At 38.5% G+C, this 23,700-nt stretch overlaps 1 protein-coding gene across 3 annotated transcripts in view; it reads left to right on the top strand.

Moving 5' to 3' along the window:
• The first annotated feature begins 1,943 nt into the window (after nucleotides 1-1,943).
• Nucleotides 1,944-23,700, top strand: part of LOC126848592 (protein vein) — a 321,069-nt gene continuing 299,312 nt past the window's right edge. For all 3 annotated transcript variants that reach the window (XM_050589593.1, XM_050589602.1, XM_050589585.1), the window contains exon 1: nucleotides 1,944-4,676. In XM_050589593.1, the coding sequence (XP_050445550.1) occupies nucleotides 3,527-4,676 (1,150 nt within the window). In that variant the 5' untranslated portion in view covers nucleotides 1,944-3,526. The remainder of the gene's footprint in view (nucleotides 4,677-23,700) is intronic.

Raw genomic sequence — 23,700 nt, 5'->3', positions numbered from 1 at the left:
GTCGATCGACTATGCTCGCGTCGCGCTTTGCCGATCGATCGTAATCGATCCATCAATGATCGTGGATGCCTTGCGCTTCGCGGCACGGAACCAAATTTCCAGTACGATTTTGACCGATTCGCGTGCGTGGACATCAAACGCCGAGGACTTTAATCATCCCGAAATCCGCGCAAGCATTCCGACTATAATCATTGAATCGGTATCGGCTTGAAAGCGAGGAAGAATCGCGCAAAGGATTATCGTCGATCGAAATGTGACAAATATCCTCAACGATATTATTCTCTTCAGTCAATATATTTCTTTTTTAGAAATTATAATGTTTTTGCATTTTTTTTTTTTTTGAAAGTACATAGGAAATTCTCATCATTTTTGCTCAGCGCTGATGTCTCGCAGACCTTACGTTACATTAGGATTTTATTGTTTTATTAATTTTCTGTAGAATTTAATTTTTATTTTTCTGAGGAAATGATTTCTCAGGTGTTTGTTCTCAGGAATCCGTACGCGCATCTGTAAACTCCCATGATTTCCTGCTTCATTTCCGTGCTATTATTGTTTTCATTATTAATATTTGTTCCAAAATATTAAAGCTGTTGATCACTTTGAAATTATATACTCTTATTGTTAGGTTTTGACCAATGCTTATTCGCTCTCGCTCTCGCTTTTGACTCTATACTTAACTTTATACTTATATATCATATATACTCACATATATTAAATATATTTAAGATCAATCAAAAGAAATATAAGTTGATTTTGCGATAAATTTCAACATACTTTAATATTTCATATTTCTAAAATAAATATCTGATTAAATTCTTTATGCTGCTTTTATATTATAATTTTACTAAAAAGCAATGTAAAATTATTTTTTCATTTTTTTATAAAAACCAAGCCTCGAATTCACATTGATGTAACATTAAATCAGCATATAGAGCCATTTTTTAAAATTATTTTTAGTGGTATAAATTAGTACAAATTCAGTCCTCTTCATGCCTAGCCTTGTTCATTTTTTCATTATGTTTCACTTTGATCCTTTTGAGCCAGCTTAATATGACGTCAGCGCCATTTTTTCCGAAAAGACATGGGGTACAAAATGAATAGAGTAAATATTTCCATGGGTACGATTTGATTCTCCTGAAATGATACTGCTAGCTTCAAAGAAGTTTCACGCTCCCCGCGTGACAGATTAATCCCGGGCTAAATGGCGACACTTAAGCGCACGGCTTGTCGTAATTAATGCTGCAATGAAGCTCGTCTTCTTTTTGCGCTTTTCCGCGTGCGAGAACACCGCGATCTTAAACATATCAAACGATTCGTCGTTGCGTGAAGATTTATTGGATGAGCAATTGTCACATTGCAAATAAAATATATACATATATTTAACTCTATATTTAATATACATATGTGTATTATTTATGTACACTACATAATGCTGCTTTTATGCTGATTTCATCGAAAAACAACGTAAAATTATTTTTTATAAAATGAATAATAAATACCCTAATAAGTTCGATTTGATTCTATCGATATTGTCCTACCAGTTTCACATCGAATTAGAGAAAAAAAAAATACAACGCGTGAGGAAGAGAGAGAGAGAGAGAGAGGGAGAGAAAGAGAAAAAACTCACGAGGCGACAGTGACAGAGAGCGGCAGACCGAAAGAAAGAGAGCGAGAGGCCGGAGAAAGAGATAAAGAGCTGGAGCAAAGAAGGAGGAGGGTGGAGGATCACGCGTGCGGTTCCTTCGGTTGTAGGTCGTTGTTATACAGGTTCTTAAAGGTCCCGTCGTCGCTCCGTCTCACTTCGGCGCGGCCGCGGTGCGCGCGCAAGCCTCGACCGGCATCCACCAGGCGCCGCTGGAGCTGTGGCCGGCCTCGGCCTACGCGAGCGGGCCGCTCAGTCTAATTTGAACCGTCGCGCGCGCCCGACGCGGGGCCACCGACGATCTCTCTCCCTTCCTCCGGCTCTCGTGACACGCGAGGTAGGCGCCTCGTGTGTGCATGCCGCGTGCGACACACGCGACTCGATCCCCCCGTCATCGTCGATATCTCGCGTCTGGAGCCGCAAGACCATCTACGCGAGAGGAAGCGGTTTCTCGCGCGCGCGTGCGAGAGAGAGAGAGAGAGATAAAAAGAAAAGGGAGAAAGTTGAAAAACAGAACGAAATAAGTGCGTGATAAAGCGCTCGCGGTTGACAATTACGCGTAACGTGGATCGGCGAAACTTGCAAAAATCGAAAAGAACGCGGGCGCGCGCGCGAGAGAGAGAGAGAGAGTGGTGAATAGCGGGTGAAAAGAGTGTAGAAAAGCGAACAAACGAGCGTGCGGGCAGCCGCGAGAACCGAGAGAGCAGTAGCGGACGTCTCGTGGGTATATTTAAATAGTGTCCCGGCCGGTCAGAGAGGAAGCCGACGCTTTCTTCATTGTCGTCGTCGTCGTCGTCGTCGTCGTCGTCGTCGTCGTCGTCGTCGCCGCCGCCACCGTCTCATCGTATTCCCGTTCTCGTCTCCGACGTCTTGACGGCCCGGTTCGACCCGTTTCTCTCTCTATTTCGCTTTTCCCGCTTTATCGAGTGTAACACGATACGGAGTCACGGAGAGCGCGAGAGGGTGACAAGACGATTGCTCGTGGAATTCCATTCGACTCGATGTCGAATCGAAGGGGATCGACGTTTCTGATAGTCGCGGGTATTCCCTGCTGTAAAGTCGATCGGTTCCGCCTGTCGTCTATTAACGCGAGTGAACACGAAGATTAGACAACTAATTTTTCGTCATTCGGCATTCGGAAGTTATCGCTGGAATTTTTGTCGACTATCAAAAATCAAATCTCGTGCGAAATTGTGTGGAAAAATTCAGAACTCGCGATACGACATTCGACGAGGCCTGGTTTAAGTCGGCTCAGAATGATTGTGCCGATCGCGAATCATAATGATCAGAATTTATAAAAGATCGATACTGGTTGTCGCGTCCGCGATCGTCGCAGCCGCCGGTCGGGATCATCTGCGATAATACAACAGCTTTCAGAAGAGAAAGAGGAAGGATTTAAAAGAAAGAGAGAGAGAGAGAGACAGAAGCGGCTGCATGGTGCGGCTCGCCACGGCTGCTACCTCCGCCGGCTTCGAGGATGAGGAGAATGATATCGCGTAGGATGAAGACGAATGTCGAAGAAGCCCCGACGTTCCATTATCGATGGTACAACATCTCGTGAGAAGCCCGAACATCCGCAAGAGCAAATTGATAGAGAATCCGATTTGGTTGCTATTCGAACGAGCGGGACGACGAATAGCGAGTCGGGTCGTCTCTATTACAAGCAGTGACTAATATCACGTGGAAAAGCAGCGCGATAATAAAATTGAAGAAACAGAACTTTAGTTAAACATAGGACTCGCAAGTGCTTACGACGAAGTCGGAAAGGGGCTCGCTCTCCGAGCTCGAAGAGGAGGAAGAGGCGGAAGGAACGCGTGCCTCTGTGTGAATCGGGGTGACCGAGGCGTCGACCTCACCCCCGAATCATACCGCTAACCAGGTTGGATGATGTGGGCGCCTCTGCTTTTGGCCGGGTTCTTAAGCGGCTGGTGGGGCGCACTGGTGCTCGCTGCGGCACCCCCCGCCATTCGGGACACCCTTGGGGCGACGACGAGTAGCATCAGCACCGAGACGAGGCATTATCGTCCACCGTCGATAGTGGACGTGCGCGAGATTACGGAGTCTCAATTGCGAGGAGATACTCTCCGGCAATATACGTCGTCCGACCTTCGTCCTGCTCGTCCCCGCGACCTTGACAAGGTCCCGCCGACCGAGCCAAGCCCAGTGGACCAAGAAGAAAAATTCTTCTCCAAAGAGATAGAACATTCTGCAGAGGATGACGCGCGACATATCTCGCGCCACTTCTCGATCCATGGGGGATCGTCGCTCGAGATGGATCTCGGAACTTTGGTCACGTCGAATCCCACGCAAACGGTGGATCCGGCGAAAGAGGCGAAAGTACGTCGCGCCTTTCACCCGGAGATAAACGAGTCCGGTCTGACTAGCGCGCCCCGTCACTCCTCGACGCAGACACCCTTTATGTATCCGCCGGCGATGGCGGAATCGACATCGGCGGAATCGTCGATGGAGCGGCCGCGGATCGCTAGATCGGTCAAGCAACGACCAAAGAACCGCGCCAAGGCGGACTCGCCGCGCGAGCAACGACGCCGCTGCAGGAATAAAGAACGGAGCTGCCGCGGTCAGAATTGGTGTCCCGACGTCGACGTCGGTAATCGGGCCTATCTGGCGCCCACGGTGTTCGAGGGTAAAGTACGCAGCATGTCCTCGTTGAGAAAGCCCGGTTCAAATTACGCGGTGACCTTTGAGGTGAAGCAGGTCTACAAGAGCCAGCCGGGCTTTCAGCCGCTGCAGAAGAATGACAGCGTGCGATTGCACTTTCGCGACAAATCGGCTCCTGGCAAGTCGACCGTGTGCAACGGCCACGAAACCGGCAATAAGGCCGGCAAGCAGCAGCAGCAGCAACAGCAGCGCGATAATCCGAGTGGTGTGGTGCGAGCCAATATTAAAAGGGGCAAAGTGTATCTAGTGTTTGTGAATCGCGTGGGACCCAGGAATTTCACGATCCTTGGCCCGCCGGTGATCCGAAGCAAGAAGAACGAGCAGGCCGTCCAGGCTGTTGTTCGACCAGATTACGGTGAGTCTCAGAAATTATGCGATACCTTCTCAAAGAATCGATCGATCGAATGTCGAAAGCGACAATCGAAGATTTAATGTGAAAAAGATCGCGAGAGATGCATGATATATTTTAGATTCTATGATCGATAATATTAATGTATGAAAGCGAATATAAAAATATATTCAGTTGTGCATTCTTTTCGAATATTATTTAGAGAGAGATGTTATTATAAGGATTTCCATTAATTTTTTGCGCCACTTGTTGCGCTTTTTATTTTAAAGCAATAATGCAAGGTTTGATATAAAAAAGAATGCGAGAAATGCATCATATAAATGTATCATAATTTATGAAAATATTTTTGATGTTTGAAGCGAATGTAAAAATATATTTTTTCGCGCACCATTTCCGAATGATTTATATTCCGTTTGATTATTATTTAAAGAAAAATTTTTAATTTGAGACACTCTCATTCTCTTGCTGCACTTTTTACTTTAAATCTTCGATCTGAATCGATTGTCACAAAATTAATAAAAATTTGATAAAACAAAATTCTATTTTCTTTATGATAATTTTAATTTCTATATTAGTCGCACAGAAATTCGTTAAGGCACTGAAGCAAGAGCGAATGTGTGTTACACTGCACACGATTTATAAAAGATCTACATACGAGTCTCATTAGTATATCGCATTAATCACAACAACATATATGTATAATAAAGTACGCGTCATATTTTGCAGAAATCCATATCCTTTGATTAAAAATATAATTTTTTTTTGTATATTAATATAAAAGTTATTATTTATAGATAAAAAAATAAGCGCTTCTCAATACATATCGTAGTCGGACTATATCACACGTAAATTAAAATATTCACGTGCGTTTACATAAGTTAGCTGCCATATTGCCAGGCTATCTGCAAAAGAAAAATATGTATGCGCGTCCTTGTATTAACAATATTGCCGCGCTATATCCCGAAATTGATCGAGAATTCTACATCGGATGACGGGTTTCAACTAAAAAACTATCAGCCCCGGGTATGTCAAGCTCGATCGTGCCCTCGAGTCATCACAAATCGATCGAAGCATTCGCGCTCTGCTACGAACAATTACCGGGGACAAGTGAGATATCACGCGATAATATGACAATGAGGAATTTTGCATTGAATCTGAAAATTTATTAATTTATGTTTACTAGTGTATAAAAAATACATATAATAAATTTATGTATAACGATTCTATATTTAATCGACCAATTGTGTTTAGCAAATGTGAAATTGGAGAATTTAATTCTGCACGAAGAATTCTAATATACTTTGTAGAGCGACAGCTTTTTAATTAGTGTACTAATTAACGTTACAACTGAGAGTTTCTCACAACGATATCAAGTATTACTTTACGAGATTCCTTATTTAGAAACTCCTTATTTAGTTTTCCAAAAAAAAAAAGAAAAATTATAAATATACACTTTTACTTATACTACAAAGAACTTATTATATCTTGCAAAATTGACATCTCTCCCCGATCGTTTATATTGTCTATTGATAGTTTTAATAATAATCACTTGAACTGTTCAACTCCCGGATAAATATCAACAACTCTTTTAATTATCCGTTGAAGAGGTAGTAAATGATCTTCTTTTAGAAGAAGCAAAGTTCCTTTCTGCATATTGTACATGTCACACAAATGGATTAAGGGAGAATTATTATGCTCAACTTTTTTTTTCGTGAACGGATCTCTTTTTTTCTTTTTTATTACGTCACGATTGACTCGAAAGCAATATGTCTTTTCTTTTGATTGTCGATCGATCGAGAAGCAACAACCTTTCAAATTATACGATGCTAAATTTCTCAATTTTATCAATATTTTTCCTTCCTTAATACTTACTCAAATTTCACGATAGATGTCTAAATCATAACGAGTATTAATGAAGATCCAATTCTAATTAAGACGCTTTATTTCGAACTTGAATGAAACTCGTGTGCAGATTTTGTATAGCCTCTTACACATATTCGCCTCCTACTCCAACACTCTATGCAACTAATGCAAAAGTTAAATTTATAAAAATAATCGATTGAAATATAATTTAATAAGCGAAAGTTATCATAAGGATAAAATGTTACAGTTTTCAATATAAAATAAAATTTTGCTTTAATGATATATTTATTAGCGAACAAATATTTTTATTAGCAAAATTTATTCTTTACAAGAATGATTTTTTTTATGTTCTTTTAAGTTTTTTTATATTCTCTAATATAAATTTGTAATTTTTGCGACATCATCTCGATTTAATTTTTTTCCATCTCATATTACCCATGTTTTGATTCAATTTTCACTCAATATTGGAGTTATTGAAAATTTACAAGCCAGATTGAAACCTAACGATATCGGAGTCATAGAATTTATAACGCACTCTACTTTTCGATTTCCTCGATCGAGAAGCTCTTGGCAATCCCTTGATTAACCTATTTTAGAATTTTTAATATATAACATGTAGCGTTTTAATATGTATAACATTCTGTGTAACATTTCATAAAATTTTTCTTTAATTTTTCTCAAAAAGCCATGATGTTATTAGAAAGGTAATTTTAATAAGAGCAGCATAAGAGAAGCGTCGCGCGCAATGATATATATAGAAAATATCTCTACCGATTAATCCCCTTATTTCCGCGAATTTCAAGAACATCGTAATCGATAAGCGCGAAAAGTAGCGATCGGATTATCTCGAGACTACGAGCGCCTACGTAAAGGAGAGGCGCTCTTCAAGCACAATCTCATCGTTGGACGCGCGCGCCTCGTCGCGCTTTATATTTAACCCGCCACGTAAGTCGCGAGACCCGCGTCGCATCTCGCCGGCTTGCGTCGAGCCGTCGCGTGTATCGTATAATCGCAGGAGAGAGAGTACCCTTCTTTATACACTCGCGCGTGAACGCCTCGTAATCGTCGATTAGTAATACGCGCCGTCTCTCACGCCGACATCGTCGCGTCGTGTCGCGTCGCGTCGCGTCCCGTCCCGTTGTGTCGGTGCGTAACGAGCGGTGAGTTTTTGAAGGTGGTCCAATTTGCTGCCGGCGGCGGTTCAATGCGCTTCCACTTCTCCGCGCACTCTCGGCGTCGCCGAGACCACTGGCCCCCACTTTGCAGTATCTGCCGTGGACCGCTGCCGGATGAATCTGCCGCTCGACTCGCACATGACGACCTTCCGCGCTCGATTTATCACGCCAAACGTGACGAACGGCGGGGTTGTGTGCTTCCCTCCAGAGAGAAACACGCTTCTAAAAGCCGTGCGAATAACATATTTGGCAGAGAAATTTGATCGATATTCCAGCTTCTCTTTATTCTTTTAGCTTATTCATTAATATCGAAATGAAACCACGTTCCATTATAAGAATAATATTTGCATTTTTAAGGGCCGATGTTTACAAGTCTTGGATTCATTAAAAAATTTCGATACAATCAAATATCAAAATAAAATATTTCAGGGATCTCTCAGAGGCAAGAAATACAAATATATATACTTGAGATTTAATCTAAAAAATTAGTATACATATCTGTATAGAATTTACAAGAATATGCGGAATCTTGGATCTTGAGAAATAAATAAATATTTTGTTTAAAATTCTCATATTATCTTTAATTAATTATAATTAAATGTTCAAATGTTTCTTTATATTTTGTATAGGCATGAAATTATTACAATTCCAAGATTCAAAATCGTCAAGTTTCTAAAAGAAAAATGCGTTTTGTACTGCTAACAATTTAAAGTGAAAGTAGATAGACGTATAGAAATCGCTTTTTACATTGAATGCTAAAAATTTCAATGTTGCTCGTTTAACGCGACAGAAATCGCTGGCACAAGTAAGAGACACGAGAGTAAAATACGATCCGATTAGACTTGCCTTAAACGCTCGATGCGGAAAAGTAGAAAGCCAGCGGCGACAAATTCCGCGCGGGCATTGGAGGATGACGAGATCGGACTCGCAGGTTTGCAAATTTTCTTCTTATCGCTTTGTGAGCGTAAGCGACAATCATGAGCGCATCAGTCCCACCTGTCCTTAAGAGTTAACAAGCAGCGCGTATAATCGCGACGACGACAGACAAGAGTGTCGGAATGAGCGAATGAAGCGCACGCGCTCCAACTTCGACGTTAACGGAATAAGAGGAGGCATTAATGAAACGTGATAGTTAGCGGCTACTTGGCATCGCGACTAGTATCCCATTTACGAAATGTCCGAGCATAATATTTACGCTGATTTTTTTCTCAGTCGCAAATTATTTCCGACAGATTTAAAATTGCTTCTTTCCTCTGGTTAAATGTAGAAACTTGTTAAAATTTCAGTTGGTGTACAAAATACTAAACTTATTATATATATATATATATATATATATATATATATATATAATATTATAAAATTCTAAAAAGTGTGAATTTTTTAAATATATTGTATGGACCATTTTTATATGTATAGAAGTAACATACACCACCAATTTAATAGTATGCATTTTAATAATAATCATTACATTTTTTTAAATAACTATTACAAGATTAGCATACACTGCTTCAGTAAGTCGATTTATTCTCCAAATTTTTTAAATTATTGATGACGAGAAATCATTAAAATGAAGAATTGCGAATCATGAATTATAATGAAATCTTATTCTACATTTATTCTCTAATAAACTTTTGACAAAAATTTGATTTGATGACTTCATATATTATAAATATGTAGACTTTGTTGAAAATTAAAAATTTAAAAGTGAATAAATAGCAAGTTTGGTTAAGAGACGAATGTAAATACGCTAAAGACTTATTTGTTGTGTATACATATATCTGAGACATTCTATAGAGATCGTCAGGTCAAGTGGTTACCGAAACACAGGTCTTTGATAAAATATATAAGTTACTGGCGTAATATGGACACTCGATATGGACACTCGCATAAAGATAACTGACACGTTACGATCATAAACATCGGGGAAATGCATCAGAAGCAATGCAGCATATCATGTTCGTTGCGGGAATTCGATACGTGACTGATTATTTCGCCTAGAATTACAAAACTTGAGTAAAGAGCCAATGCGAGCGCAAAAGCTAGAAAAACATATTAAAAAGATTAGTTATTCTTCCGGGAATTCTTAATTTCAATTACGCGAGAGTAAATCATGTGCTTTAGTTAAACAAATACATAATACCAGAATATTAGAAAGTAACTCACTCTTGAACTCACATTAATGCATGATTAATGACTAATATTGTTCCTGTTATTTTCAGTAATTTTTTTCATATTTTGTTACGTTTGAATTGCATTTCATGTAATCTTTGAATAAAATAGTCCCGATAAATTGTTTATTGAAAATATTTTTCAATAAATGGAAATATGATTTAAAATCATAATAAATACAAATAGCCTTTGGTATTTAAATATTATTCGATAATATGGTTATATCTTAAATATTTATTTAAATGAGATTATATAGAGAGTATGCTATTATATGTATATGTCATTCCAAGTAATATAATATAGTTGATTAATATAAATGATTCAACTTTATTTTATTTTATTGAAATATAACTTGATATCAATAAAGTTAATTTTTATTTATGAACAATCACGCGATCAATCTAAATTCGTGGGGATATAGATGATTTTACAATATCTGTAATAGACGTTTCTACTATGGCAATCCGCTTGGGTTTGCCTGGAATTTTATGATAACAAACGAAAGCCGGTTTTGCCACATGAGTTATTTATTCAATATACGACAGTAAATAATATATGCATGCTGAGCAGAAATCGATCGATACTGAGTTCGGAGGAAAAACGAGGAATGATAATAAACTCATATAAAATTTGAGATGCCGAATATTGAAATAGAATTCGAAATGTATACGAATACTATTATTTTCTGAATTGTTTAGCTAAATCGCAATTACAAATGTAACGTCACAGATTTATTATGGAGATAAATTTCTTGAACCGCATCGCGTCTCACGATTAAGCTTCCAGAAGAAGTTGTAAACAAGAATCTAAGTCTTCCAGGTGTACGTCAAGATGCAGTATATATATATCCTTGACCATCTTGTCACACAACGTCTCATGATTATCGTGACGTATCGATTTTCACGAGCGCCGTTTTAATCAGTTCGACACCGAGCGACCAAGTTTCGACGAAGACAAGCAAATTCCGGCGATAAAGCGAGTATGTGAAATCCTTTGACAAAAAGGATCGCCCGATATTATCCGATCATCGTCGTTAGCGTCGTTTGTCTTCGTCGTCATCGTTCTCGTCTTTGTCACCTGTGTCTCGTACGCGGGAGTTCATAACTGTTGCGTTGATATTACATCCATCTTGACGGTGGATCGAAAGTTTTCGCGACTTATCCCATTATCGTTTCCCGTGGATATCGCGATCGTGACAGAATACAAGAGAGAACGATGAAAGGCAGAGGCGCGAAGCCTTAGGGGTACGTTTTTGGGGTGTGTACTGCTGTCTTTTGAAACTCTGCAGGAAAGTAACTCCAAATTTATCTTTTACGTGCGAATTTCACGTGAAACTCAAAATAATAGTAATCTTAATATATTAATGAGAAGAAGAAAAAATTGTTTACACATATTTTCTCTCGAAATCTTGTGCTCAAATTATATTTCGATTCAGGTCACATGAGACGTCTCAGCCGTCGACTCAGCATCAGCATTAGGTACTTTCGTCGTACTCCGTGTTCTTCGTTAAGTAGATTTATCACGTGGGAGTGCGGCAGAAGATAATCGAATCTTCGATGGCTCCCTGAATTTTAATAATCTTAACAAACTCGCTGAATTGTCGCGACAACATAATTAGCTCGGCTCTTTTTCCAGAATACGTGATCTTTTCGTTATCGTAATGCTTGGTAATCATGTGACGTGCTAATTAGCCGACGCGCTAATTACTGTGAGTCTCGGCGAAGCGATAGAGTACGTTGATGCAGTGCGATTTTTTTTTTTCAAGAAAGGACTAATTAGCGACACAGGGTATTAGTATCGACCGATGCGAGTCGCAATGCGATCCGGAAGTTCTCGTATCCGGAGCGATTGCTATTAAGAAGTTACAATGTACATTGTGCAGTATGGCGTACATTAATCATGGAATATCCACGTTTATTAGCAATACGCACATATATATACGTAGTGCATATATTATAGTATAATATATATTATAGTGTCAAAGTATATTAATAAAATTGCCGTGTGAAAATTTTAAACATCTTCTGTGATACATTTATATATCCAGATAAAATGTCAGATATTTTTTTGCATATCGCAAAATAGTATTTTTAAACGTTGAACAAACATGGCGGGAAGAAAAAACTTATAGGATGTCAAGAGACATAAAATACGGAATATAAGATCGTACAATGTTGATTCGTTAATCTACGATCTGTAAGAGCAAGTCTCCACAAAATTATCTGCCTATTTGGCGGTGATTAAGTCAAGGAAAGGAAAAGACCTGGAGACGTAAATTATAAGATCTCAATCGGAAATCCATTTTTAGATTCTGTTAGTTTATGTACGACTTTATAAGAGGTATTGCACATAAAGTGATTCACGAAGGGGAGCATTACGAGGATATCGCGATACCGGCATACATAGCTTTTTTATTTCTTCTTAGTTTTTATCTTACTACGCTTCAATTTATCACAGTAAATTTCGGTCGATCTATGTCTGTTTTTTTTTTTTCGCGGTAAATCATGCGAGCAACGCCATGTAATTTTTCTGACTGCGAGTGGCAGTGTGTCAACTACCTTTCGTATAGATCTGTGTATAAGAAACGACCTGTGTAAAAGAACGCAATCTTACTTAGGTCTAGGGTTGTTCATTACGGTAATGTATAAGGCTGCTATATAGGGTGGCATTCTTACGTACGTAAGTGGCTCATAGGGGAGATCGCGTGATAGCCAGTAATAGCCGTTTTCGCGCGACTTTGCTTTTCCATAAAACCTCGTTACCCCCAAACGCGCGCGCAATTTTTTTAAGTGCTCGGAGGGAGCTCTGAACGTTCGATCGAATTACGATGTCGCGAAAGAAAACTAGGATAAACCTGTCTAGTAATACTACAATTTACGCGTTATATCGAAACTATCCTAGTATAGTAGCTTCTACTTTAATCTTGTCTCTTTCTGTACACTGTACGCTCATCGACGTTGCCTGTCTCTCGCTCGCTCTTTGCGCATTTTCTTTTGCAACCGCGCTTCCTGTCATGCACTTTGTCGAATAGCTTTGCATGGTGCAAAGCCGCCATGAGGGATTTTCAGTTAGGCAGGAGCTCGTGTAAATGAATTAGTATGCGCATTATGTTGCGAATTAAGCATGCGACTTGGACGCAAACTCGATCTCGCCGAGCTCAACGGAATGATTTGTTAATGCACGCTGCACTCTGTCTGAAAATGAATGCGCTCCATGCGTACTAAGTATGTGTTTCTTGAAAGGTAACTGATCAATTACTGTAAAATCTTGCGTAGCAAATGCTATTTTACAAGATTTACAAAGCAACGAAGTATTTCGAATATTGGGATATGTAATTATTTCTTTATCATTTCATATGATTTTTTTATTAACGGAAATGTAATTTTATAATAATATTGAATTTTTATAATATTTACTGCGTGCTAGAAAAAAATCTTTATATTTAAAATTTTTATTTTCTTATTAAAAAGATATTCTAATATACACGGTGCCTTTAAACTTATTATATAGCTTCTGCAGATATAAATGCCTGAGGAAACTAAATCCTATGTATATATTTAAAGCTCTTGGCAAGTCCACCTTTCATCTTTCGGGAAATTTGCAAGCTCGCTCGGCAAGCCGAGCAATCCTTTAAGACTGTCGCCTTTGCGTGTCGCCGTAATGCATAAAATGAAACGCGCGTGCCGAGTAGGCAATCAAGCTGATATTCCGAGTTTCCGGAAACAAATTACCCACTGTACCTCATTTCCTACGTTCTTTATAACCATACTCACACCTTCGACTGGCTCACTGTTGCGTTTTTTCATCCGCAAACGCGCCGATTCACGAAATACCGTCGACCGATTAAACCACAGACGAATTTCGATCCTAGTACAGCGACTAGATCTTTTGCATTGTCAGCTGTTTCATATTATCGTTCTTGAATCCTGTGAAAATTTCAAGTGACTTTTTCAAGTTGAATTTTCGAAATCGCGAATATTTTTACGTGAAAACGCATTTTTCCCTTTTCGCGGACATTTTCGTGAGATGCTAGACTCGTTGAAATGCAAACTAAACTTTCTACTAATGAAAAGTTTACTGAAAATTTAATGCATAATACAATTTATATATTTGAAGCTTAATTTTCCCAAGAAACCTTCATATTAATAATTAACTTCATATTAATAATTGTAATATTTATTTAATTATTTAATTTTGTAATGTTATAATTCTTTCAATTTACATATTTACATAATTGCAATTAACTATTTTAGCACGAATACAGTTATTTTCTAACTATATTCGTCCCGAATGAATTTAACTTTAATTCACGACGAAAATGTTCGCGATAGCATCTATTTCCAAGTTTTTATAACGTTACATATGAAAAAATATCGCAGTTTCCCCGCCCTGTCCCTCCTTCTCTTTTATCACTTTGCGATTCCATCTCTTTTTCTGTCTCTTTCTCCCGTATCTAATTTCCGAATGATAGATCGCGACAGGATATGTAACAAAGACTTTCTAGCTATTCTTCCTTCGATGTTCGCGATGATACAAGCTATCAACACATCGATTGCTTTTATAGTAAGTATCCCTGTAAATTAACTAAATTGCATAATTATCATTGAAAAATAACTATTTTTTATGTATTGGTTGTTATTATCGTAATTAATTGATTGCTATTGTATCGCGTTTTTATTTATTTTAATCATCGGATAGATTGCGAAAATTTATCTGCTACGATTTTGAAAATATCGGCGTGACGGAACGAAATCGTTAGAGTTGTTTACGAGGATCTTTTCTACAATAAATCATATATTGGAGTCTGATGTTGCTTGTCATTTATCATATGTTGAGAATGTCTAATTTGAATGTACAATTTGTCATTCCAAAATTGAAGATGTAAGATGTAAGGCACATAGCAATAGAACCTAGAATATTGGGAATTTATTTAAATTTGTATGTAAATATGGATGTTGATGATTGAAATGATAAAAATGATATTGCTTTTAAGGAAGAAATGTAGAATAACAAAAAGTTGGTGAATGAAATTTACATACTTCATTTAGTTGTAGCAACGTATACTTTAGTATCAACATTAAAATTGATTTTACATATTACAATGAAATATGCTTTCAAAACGGTTCTCATCGATAAAGTTTTATCCATAAAATCATCCGACTTTGACATATAACTTATTCTAGAACGGATCAAAGTGAAATAACGGCTGCGATCATGTCGCCCGATACTTCTCGCACTTCATTACGGCTCGTCGAAGCAAAGGAGAGAGAAAGAGATAGATAAATAGAGAGAAAGAGAGAGAGAGAGAGAAAGAGAAAGATTTCCACAAGCACAGGCGGGGCGGTTTCACCGCGTGCACTCGTTCGCCGTCGCCGTTCACTGTGATCGCACGGTCGGTCAGATCGCTAAAAATAATCACGCTCTCCGCGATCGAATAGTCGGACACGTTAGGAGATCGGCGGCAGTTGCCGGCCGCCCAGCAGTCTACACGATCGCCGGGCATACTCCGAGCAATTAATTTGCCTTGCGCGCGGCTCGCGAGCCTGATTTAATTCACCGATCGCGATCCCGGAGCCAAACGTGCTCGTGCCCTGCGCTCCTTCCACTTCTTTCTCTTTCGCGAACTCGCACGTATTGGAATTAAATTAATGCGCCGCATTATTAACCGTTTACGTGCTTTAAATTATCGGCACCCCAACGGTATGGGGATACCAGATGTTGATTTAAATGACCAGCACATGATTGTTACCTTCACTGATAAATATATAAGTGTGTAAATTATTTAGAGTGTATATATAACATTTACATAATGTGTTTAATAAACATTATATTATCATATTATGAAAAGATTAACATTAAGTTATGGCAAAGAATAAGCTTACTGTAAGCTTTTCTTTTATGAGTCTCGAAAGGATTTATACACACACACACACACACAACTTTAAATTTTATTATTTTCTAAATGATTAAACATTTTTTTTTTATAAATTGTGTAAAAATTGCTTAAAGAAAGTCGGCTACTAATATACTTAAAAAATGTAAAAGTTTAAATGATGCGGGAGCAAAATATTATATTATATGAAATTTATTTTGGATGATGAATTAATTTAGATTCTTGAATACAAAGACAATTAACCGTTTCAGATTATTTTTGATCTCTGAAAAGTTTCCAATTTAAATCTGTTAAACATTTCTTGAAACAAAATTCATCCGCAAAATTTACCGAACATCGCAAACCTTTATTCATTTTTTCATTTTCCGTAAAAAAAAAACTTCTGAGAGTAGTTATTGAAAAACTTCCATTAAGAAAATATTATTTAAAATTTACATTAGTCTGTTTAAAATATAACCTATTTTAGATTATAATTAAATTTATTACCAAATTGTTTAAACGCGATGCATTATATATATATATATATATATATATATATATATATATATATATATATATGCTGAAATTGGTTCGCATAACATTGGTTCGCATTAATTTAATATAAATCCTCGCGTCCGGCCGTGCGATCGAGCGTCTCCGATTGCACAGATACGCGCATCCATAAATCAAACAGATCTCACGCGAGATCGATTTCCGCGTAATAACATTCTCGCAATAAAGTTTGCGATTTAAATCATTAATCAATTAATTTCGTAACTGTGTGATGCGATAACAATAATAATCGCGATGAAATGACTGTTATTATCGTAATATCGATTTTGACCTAACTACGTATCAATTTTAAACAGCAATATCCTCTTTGATCAAAAATCTAACAACAGAAATGTGATCCAAACTATTTTACATGGCAAATATTTGCTATTGAAAATACAAGTATTAATGCGTTATATATATATATATATGTGTGTGTGTGTGTGTGTGTGTGTGTGTGTGTGTGTGTGTGTGTGTGTGTGTGTGTGTGTGTGTGTGTGTGTGTGTGTGTATTTCCGGGTTTTACAAGTTTTACGTCTTTCGCTATCCACTAAGTAAAATATAGTTACTCTATATATATTTAATAATTTTTAATTTTTTTTAGATGCACTTATTAGATACTGTATGTACTAGATACTATATTGGATACTTTTGTGTATCTGAATTATGTTTCTTATACAGAATTTTAATAAACTTTTAATGGAAAACGTGAATATTTTATTCACATTTTACATGTAGCAATATTTATGTTGCTGATTATAAAATGTCTTGGGTTCTATCAATATAATTTTATTTGATATTTCTCTCTCTCTCTCTCTCTCTCTTTATCCACGCGCAGCCGCCGTTTCCGCTATCGTGACGCGCGATAAGATCCTCATCGATCGATCGATCGATCGATCGGCTCGCACAATTCTCGAGCGATCTTCGGCAGGCCTCTCTCGGCATGTTTGTACTCGGCATGTGTTGGATCGGCGACCGCCCAGCAGTCTACCCGGTCGCCCCGCGCGCCGGGCACCGTGTATATACACACCACACGTGTGGTCCCCCACTAGAGGAGAGGGAAACGCGACGGCGTCCGTCCATCCACCCCACCTCGTACGCACCTCCACCTGCGGGGCCCACCGGCGTATGCGTGCCGGGCTGCGTGCGAGCGTCCAAGCAGAGTATATAGAGCGTGTACCTGTGTTCTCCCTCTCTTTCTCTTTCTTCATCCCTCTCTCTTGCTCTCTGGGTGTGGGCCGTGCGTGCTCTGGATACGTACGCGCCGATTTCCCCCCTTCCCCCCCTCCCTCCTCCCCCCTGCCGACCGTTCCCGGCAGACCGAGGATGGCACAGTCGAGTGCGTCTCACCCCGTCGATCGTCTCGCATGATGCGACCCAATCTGGTGTCCGTTTGGCTCCCGAGCTCTACTATTCCCGTTAACGTTAAGTCGCCGAATATGCCTTGCCATTAAGTCTCTCTCTTTCTCTCTTTCGCGTTCTTATGTAACATTTAGATTGGATTTTTAAATACAAATGAAACAATAATTAAAGGAAAATTGTTCTGTGTCTTAACAAGATTGAAATAAAAATCAACAGGGTTTAGTCACAAAAATTTTTTCTTTAAAAGCATTAAAGTGTACAGAATATATAAATAGATAGCAGGATCACGAGAATATCATATATATAGTAAATTATTTAAATAATTTATTTATATATTATTATGCTGCCTAATATAAAGGCATTATTTCTGTTTTTACGCTAATTTTATTTATTTAAAAGAGCTGAAAACTGCTTACATCGGAAGACGTATTTGTTCCGCGATCGCAGCCAATCGATGCGCAGTTGGTCGTCGATTTATAAAATGTCGCGATTTATAAAATAGACGGCGATATGCGAGCACGTCGTTAAATAAAAGCTACTTGTCTCGTAGCTTATAACCGTCACACGAGTATCTTGCACATGGATGTCTTTCCGATATTGAGTGAGTATCCGATGTGTTTTATCCGTAATAGGCGTAGCACACTGGTGTGTTATCCAAGATGGATGATTCTCCAAGCTAAGTGAGTTGCAGCTTAGCTCGCTTGCTTTCGCGAATATACGAGTGCTGCAATGATTCTTTCTGGATCGGCCGAAAGTGTCACGGCATGACAGCGACATGCGTCATTATTGGGAGAAAGAAAAAGAGACGTGTGCGTGGCTGCTGTCAGCTATTTACTCGAAGCACCGTTGCATCGTCGCTCGCCCGCCCGCGCGTCCTACATATGATTGTACGTCAAACGCAACGATAATTGACAGCAATTAATATTGATAATAATTCGCTATCGGCTGCGAAAAATACGCTAAGCGAACGTAGGATCGATTGAAGAGCGAGAAGTTTAGTGCCAGAATGACGCGTGTCTCGCGAAATGTTACGATGTAGATTTGTCCTCGGCAGACGCAATTTTATTTATTTTTCTTGTTAGAAGAAATACGTGCGTGATTAATGTTCCCGATGGATGTCCCCCGCGACTCGCGAAGCGATAAGCGTATATCATTTTTTTTCCAAAGAAAAAGAAATTTTAATATTATCTCCGGCGACGATTTATGGTCACCATCTTGCGCCAGGATTGAGAGCGATCCGCAACTTGACGGCGATCCCCGAAGGGTTTACGTACGCCCGCTTCATTTCTTCCTTCCTTCCTTCCTTCCTCGCTCGTCGTCTTGCTTCTCCGAAATTGGCAGGATCGACAGGTTCGTTGTTATACGACGATCAATGAGCTCGAACGCGATATGATAATTGGTCGGCGTAATGCATCATCGTCGCGGATTAAATTACGGGCTTGAACTCGATGACTCACGCGAGTAAAGCGAGCAAGGTAAAAAAATTTTATTTTTATTTATCGCGATAGAAATATCTTAAAAACTATGTATATAATCATATATTAAAAAATATAAAGGTACCAGGCGCATTTTCGCATGCGTGCGCTCGAAGTTGTCATTTTCTGTTGTAAGAAAGATGTAATGTAACAGGAGAATCGATTTTCTTTTAACTCTTTTGATCAGATACACATGTGCTATTATTCTTCACACATACCACGGTAAGTGTGTGAAAAATATATCAGCCACTTTCGAAAAAAATGTATAAAATACCGCGGGTATTTTTAGTGCCTTTTACGAATAAATTGAAGATAAAATTGTTGTTTAAACATTTTTATTTTGTATTGTTTTTGGAAAACTACTCGTATTCTCCCTCGCTCTCATGTCGCTTATATTCCTTTTCACCGGTGAAAAAAAAAGAAATATACTTCTATCCCGAATTAGAGCGAGAACGCGCTGAGTAAAATTGTAGAGTCAATGAAGTAAAGTCGGTACAGTAACACACTTAACTGCAACTGGATTACCGTTCATTGCACCGTAAGTGCATTAGTTCTCCTTTAAGACGTTATCGGTAATCTTTGGCAATTTTTCGCCCAGGCGTGAGTATTATATCACCGATCTATGCCAATTATCGCGTCGCAGGTGCGCGGTGTCGTCTCGCTAATCGTCCGGATAATTCGCGACGCTCCAAGTTCCGTAGTGATAATCCGATCCCTCTAGCGTATAGAGAGCATGCCATTTCTGTCGCGGCATCCGGATTGTTAATCTCCCGCAGTGAATCAGCGCTGGCACGACTCCGAAGTCACCCGCCATTCTCGCCTCAAATTCAAGGCTTCGAACTTGAGGATGTGTCATGAGTTCGATCGGACATTACGGAGTGTGATCATGAGTGTAAAAGTTTTTTTTTTCTCTCGTCATGGGATAAAACATCATTTTAAAATTACGTTTTTTCCGAATTCTTTAAAAGAGACACAGAATATAACAAAAAATAATTCTACATTTTACGATGCACAATAATATAATAAAATTAGACGTTTTGATCAAATAAAGATATTAATAATAACATAGTTTGAACAATTGTTTGATAGATTAATGATTTTTTTATAAGATATTTTATTATAAGAATTAAAGAGGTATAATACGTTATATCTTGTTAAGAGAAAAATAATTACGGTAGTCAATTCAGTCGCGATTAATGGTTTGATTTTTCATAATTAGATAAATCAGGAATCCATTTAAAAAGTCACAAATCATGTCGCACAGTCATAATTGTCAAACGTGAAGGTTCGATTAAATATTCAGTAAGAGGCCGCTCGGGCCGAATTTATCTTATTCGGGGAAAAAAGGGATGTATTAAAGCGGAAAAACTGAAAACGGCCGACATGACAGTCCATCGAAACGTGACTGTTTCCTTCGTTTCTCTTTTTTTCTCATTTCTTTTGCCGTCTATCAAAGCGCTTCGGTATCTTGTTAAAAAGTCGACAAAAAGTTCCAGTTAGCTTTTCATTCTCTCTCTCTCTCTCTCTCTCTCTCTCTCTCTCTTTCTCGACGCATTTCTCCCTTTTCCCTCGTTCTACGATCCATCGTCGCTGTTTCATTCCGCCCTCACCGCGAACGAGTCGACAAAAAAGGGTGGCCTGTCGATAACATGTGTTTTCCGTGCTGTTTGAACGACCCCCAGCCTCCATCGACATCATCCAGTATATATGGACTTCTTTCCTTCACCTTTGATAGGGATGCATTCATTTAAAGGATCGTAGATTTGATTTTAGCTCGTAAAAAAACGTGCACTCCGTTTGTCAATTTGTACAAGCGTTCGTGCAAGGAAACAGTTTTGTCTTACTTATTAATCTTTTTTTATACACAAGACGTATTAAATCAATCCGTTAATTCAGAAATAATTGAGGAATAATATTATTATAATCATAATATTGTATTCTTGAATGAGAGATTTCAGAGATTTCAGATTTCTACTTGGAATTCAGAAACTTTGGATTTTTTGACATTTTTTTTAAAAGAAAATATAGAAATATTATATGAATAAGAATTTATAAATTTAAGAGAAAATGCACGGATTTTGAAATATTTTTAATGGGGTTTTCATATAAATCTTTTGAAAACTGTTTCAACCGTTGCTTTTTGTTTACGCTTTTACAGCACTATATTCGAATTTTCGAACCTTTTCTTCGGTTTATGTACGTGACTGAGAATGTCATTTGAAAATGCCTGCTGTGTGTGGGCAACATAGCTGGCCATAGTGCTGTAACTTTTCATGCAACTGGTTACCGCGTGTATACGGATTTCACCGGATGATCACGTATAATATCCTTTACGCCTCCTGCGTTGTAATTACAATGATTGGCACGTATTGATGGACCGTTGCGTATCGCATTGTAATCGTAATACTACTGTAATGCAACTGAACATTAATTGAAGTGCTATTTATAGGCATTTACATATGATTTATGTTCAATTATTTCCAGCAAGTAATATATAATATTCATACGCTTTTTTATACGCTCTTTAAATTAACTTTTTATCTGTGAAAGCAAAGCTGAAAAATTACAATACTTAGTTTTTATGTACATTTTATTTTATTATTAAAAATATCTTTTATTTTTATTATCCAGGAATGAATTTTCTTAGGAATTTTTTTTACGCGTTTTATAGATATTGCACTTATAAATCAGAAATATTTGTTACACGAGATTTGTTACACATCCTAAATATTTGAAATAAATGAAATATATATCACTCACTCGAATAAATATCTAAATTCGATATTGATACAGTTTACGGTAGCGCGTGTGTCGTGTGCTATATCGACGATTGTTCAAATAAATGATAATTTTGCTTATGCCTCGCATACGAGCGCCATTGCCTTGCTTTATCTGCCCTTTGGCTCTTTCCCTTTTGCATCGGCTGCTGGTTTTACTGCGCTGCTTTACAATTTTCGAACTCGGCATTTACGAACCATTCCCTCCCTTTAGCGAAAGAGCCACGAACGTGACTATCGCGCCGATCGATCGAAACGGATGTATATTGTAACATTCCGGGAAGCTTTATATATTCCCGCATTTGTGCGTATCACGAACGGTTGTCATAGCCTTTCATCGTTGTTTTACATGCATGCCACATTGTGGCAACGGTGCGCGAATTTAACGAGATCTGATATCTAACGAGCGCATCACGACGAACACTACATCGAAATATGTAAAAACAATACACATATAGCTGTCATTGCGTCGGATGTTCTCGTCGCACTCACGTAACGTGAGAATCGATCTTGAACGTTTCGCGGAACAGATAATTTTCTAAATAGTCAAGGCCGATCGAAGCGTTTGTAAGCGTTGAAAAATATACCGTCGGCGAGCAGGCGAGTCTAGCGAGTCAGCCAGCAGCGCGTCTAGAACTTGTTAGATCAGACAGCCCGACCCGTGCGTTGTCGCAGTTATAAATATCCTACTCACGGAGTATTATTTCCGAACGCTCCAGAATATACACTCGAATCCTCGAAAGAGGTCACGTAATACGTGGAAAAAACAAGGAAGCAGGAAATCTTGACTACGATGAGAATTAACTCATCGTGATTCTCCCGCAACATAATTTCAGCGTACTTCGCCTATCTTAAATTTCATGAGACCTCTACCTAAATATTGATAATCTTGAATCTATCTATCTTTGTATTCATCAGAAAGATTATGTGAAAATTTTCTTTCATATTATTAAAAATTTTGGATCGTAAGCATTTATTCGAAAATAATTAATTGATATGAATGGCAAAAATTGTTTATATTTGTTAATCATGTTTACATTAAAGGAGAATATTTAGAATTACGGAAAGCATGAAAGCAGTGACTAAATTTCTGCATTTTCTAACAATCACCGCTTAATAAAAAAAAATGAGAATTCATAAAAATAAAAATAATTAATAAAACATGTAAATTTTTTCAAGACTCTTCTTCGAATGGCTGGATAAAGATTTTATAATATTGTTCATAATATTTCAAAATATATATCTATCGTGAAATTCTTATTTTGGTCAGAAAAGAAGAAGAGGGGCTTGACCAAATCTCGATCGAATAGTCATCGAGACGAGTAATTAACGAGCTACTGCATATTTAACTGAATATCTCGTTAACGCTTTGACCACTATGTACCGTATTTGTGGAAGCTTTGTGGAGATTCTCGGGGGAGTCTTTCGGAGGAAATAACTTTCCGTTCGAAAAGTCTGTCGTGACTTTTTTCGGTTTCGCGACGACCGGCGAGCCTCGTCGTCGTAATCCGACCGGCTAATCTCGCGCCGCGATTTTTCCGCAGGACTTTAACATCTGTTCTCTCTCTCTCCCTCCCTTTCTCTTTTCCTCTTCTACGCGCGCGCCTGTCGCGCCTTCCTCCTTCAGTTGCGTTTTCCCCGTCTTCTCGATGCTGGTCACGATCATCCGACAGCCCTCGCGCCGTCCGCGCCAGACACGCTCCGAATTCTCCGCACGCATTACCACGCTCATTGCCGAGAGGAGATACAACGGAAATATTCGGCGCGACCATTACCGAAATAAGA

This window comes from Cataglyphis hispanica, chromosome 1 (assembly GCF_021464435.1).
Source record: "Cataglyphis hispanica isolate Lineage 1 chromosome 1, ULB_Chis1_1.0, whole genome shotgun sequence".
NCBI classification, from domain to species: Eukaryota; Metazoa; Arthropoda; class Insecta; order Hymenoptera; family Formicidae; genus Cataglyphis; species Cataglyphis hispanica.
The sequence above is the reverse complement of the archived record's forward strand: the minus strand, read 5'-3'. Positions and strand labels throughout refer to the sequence as shown.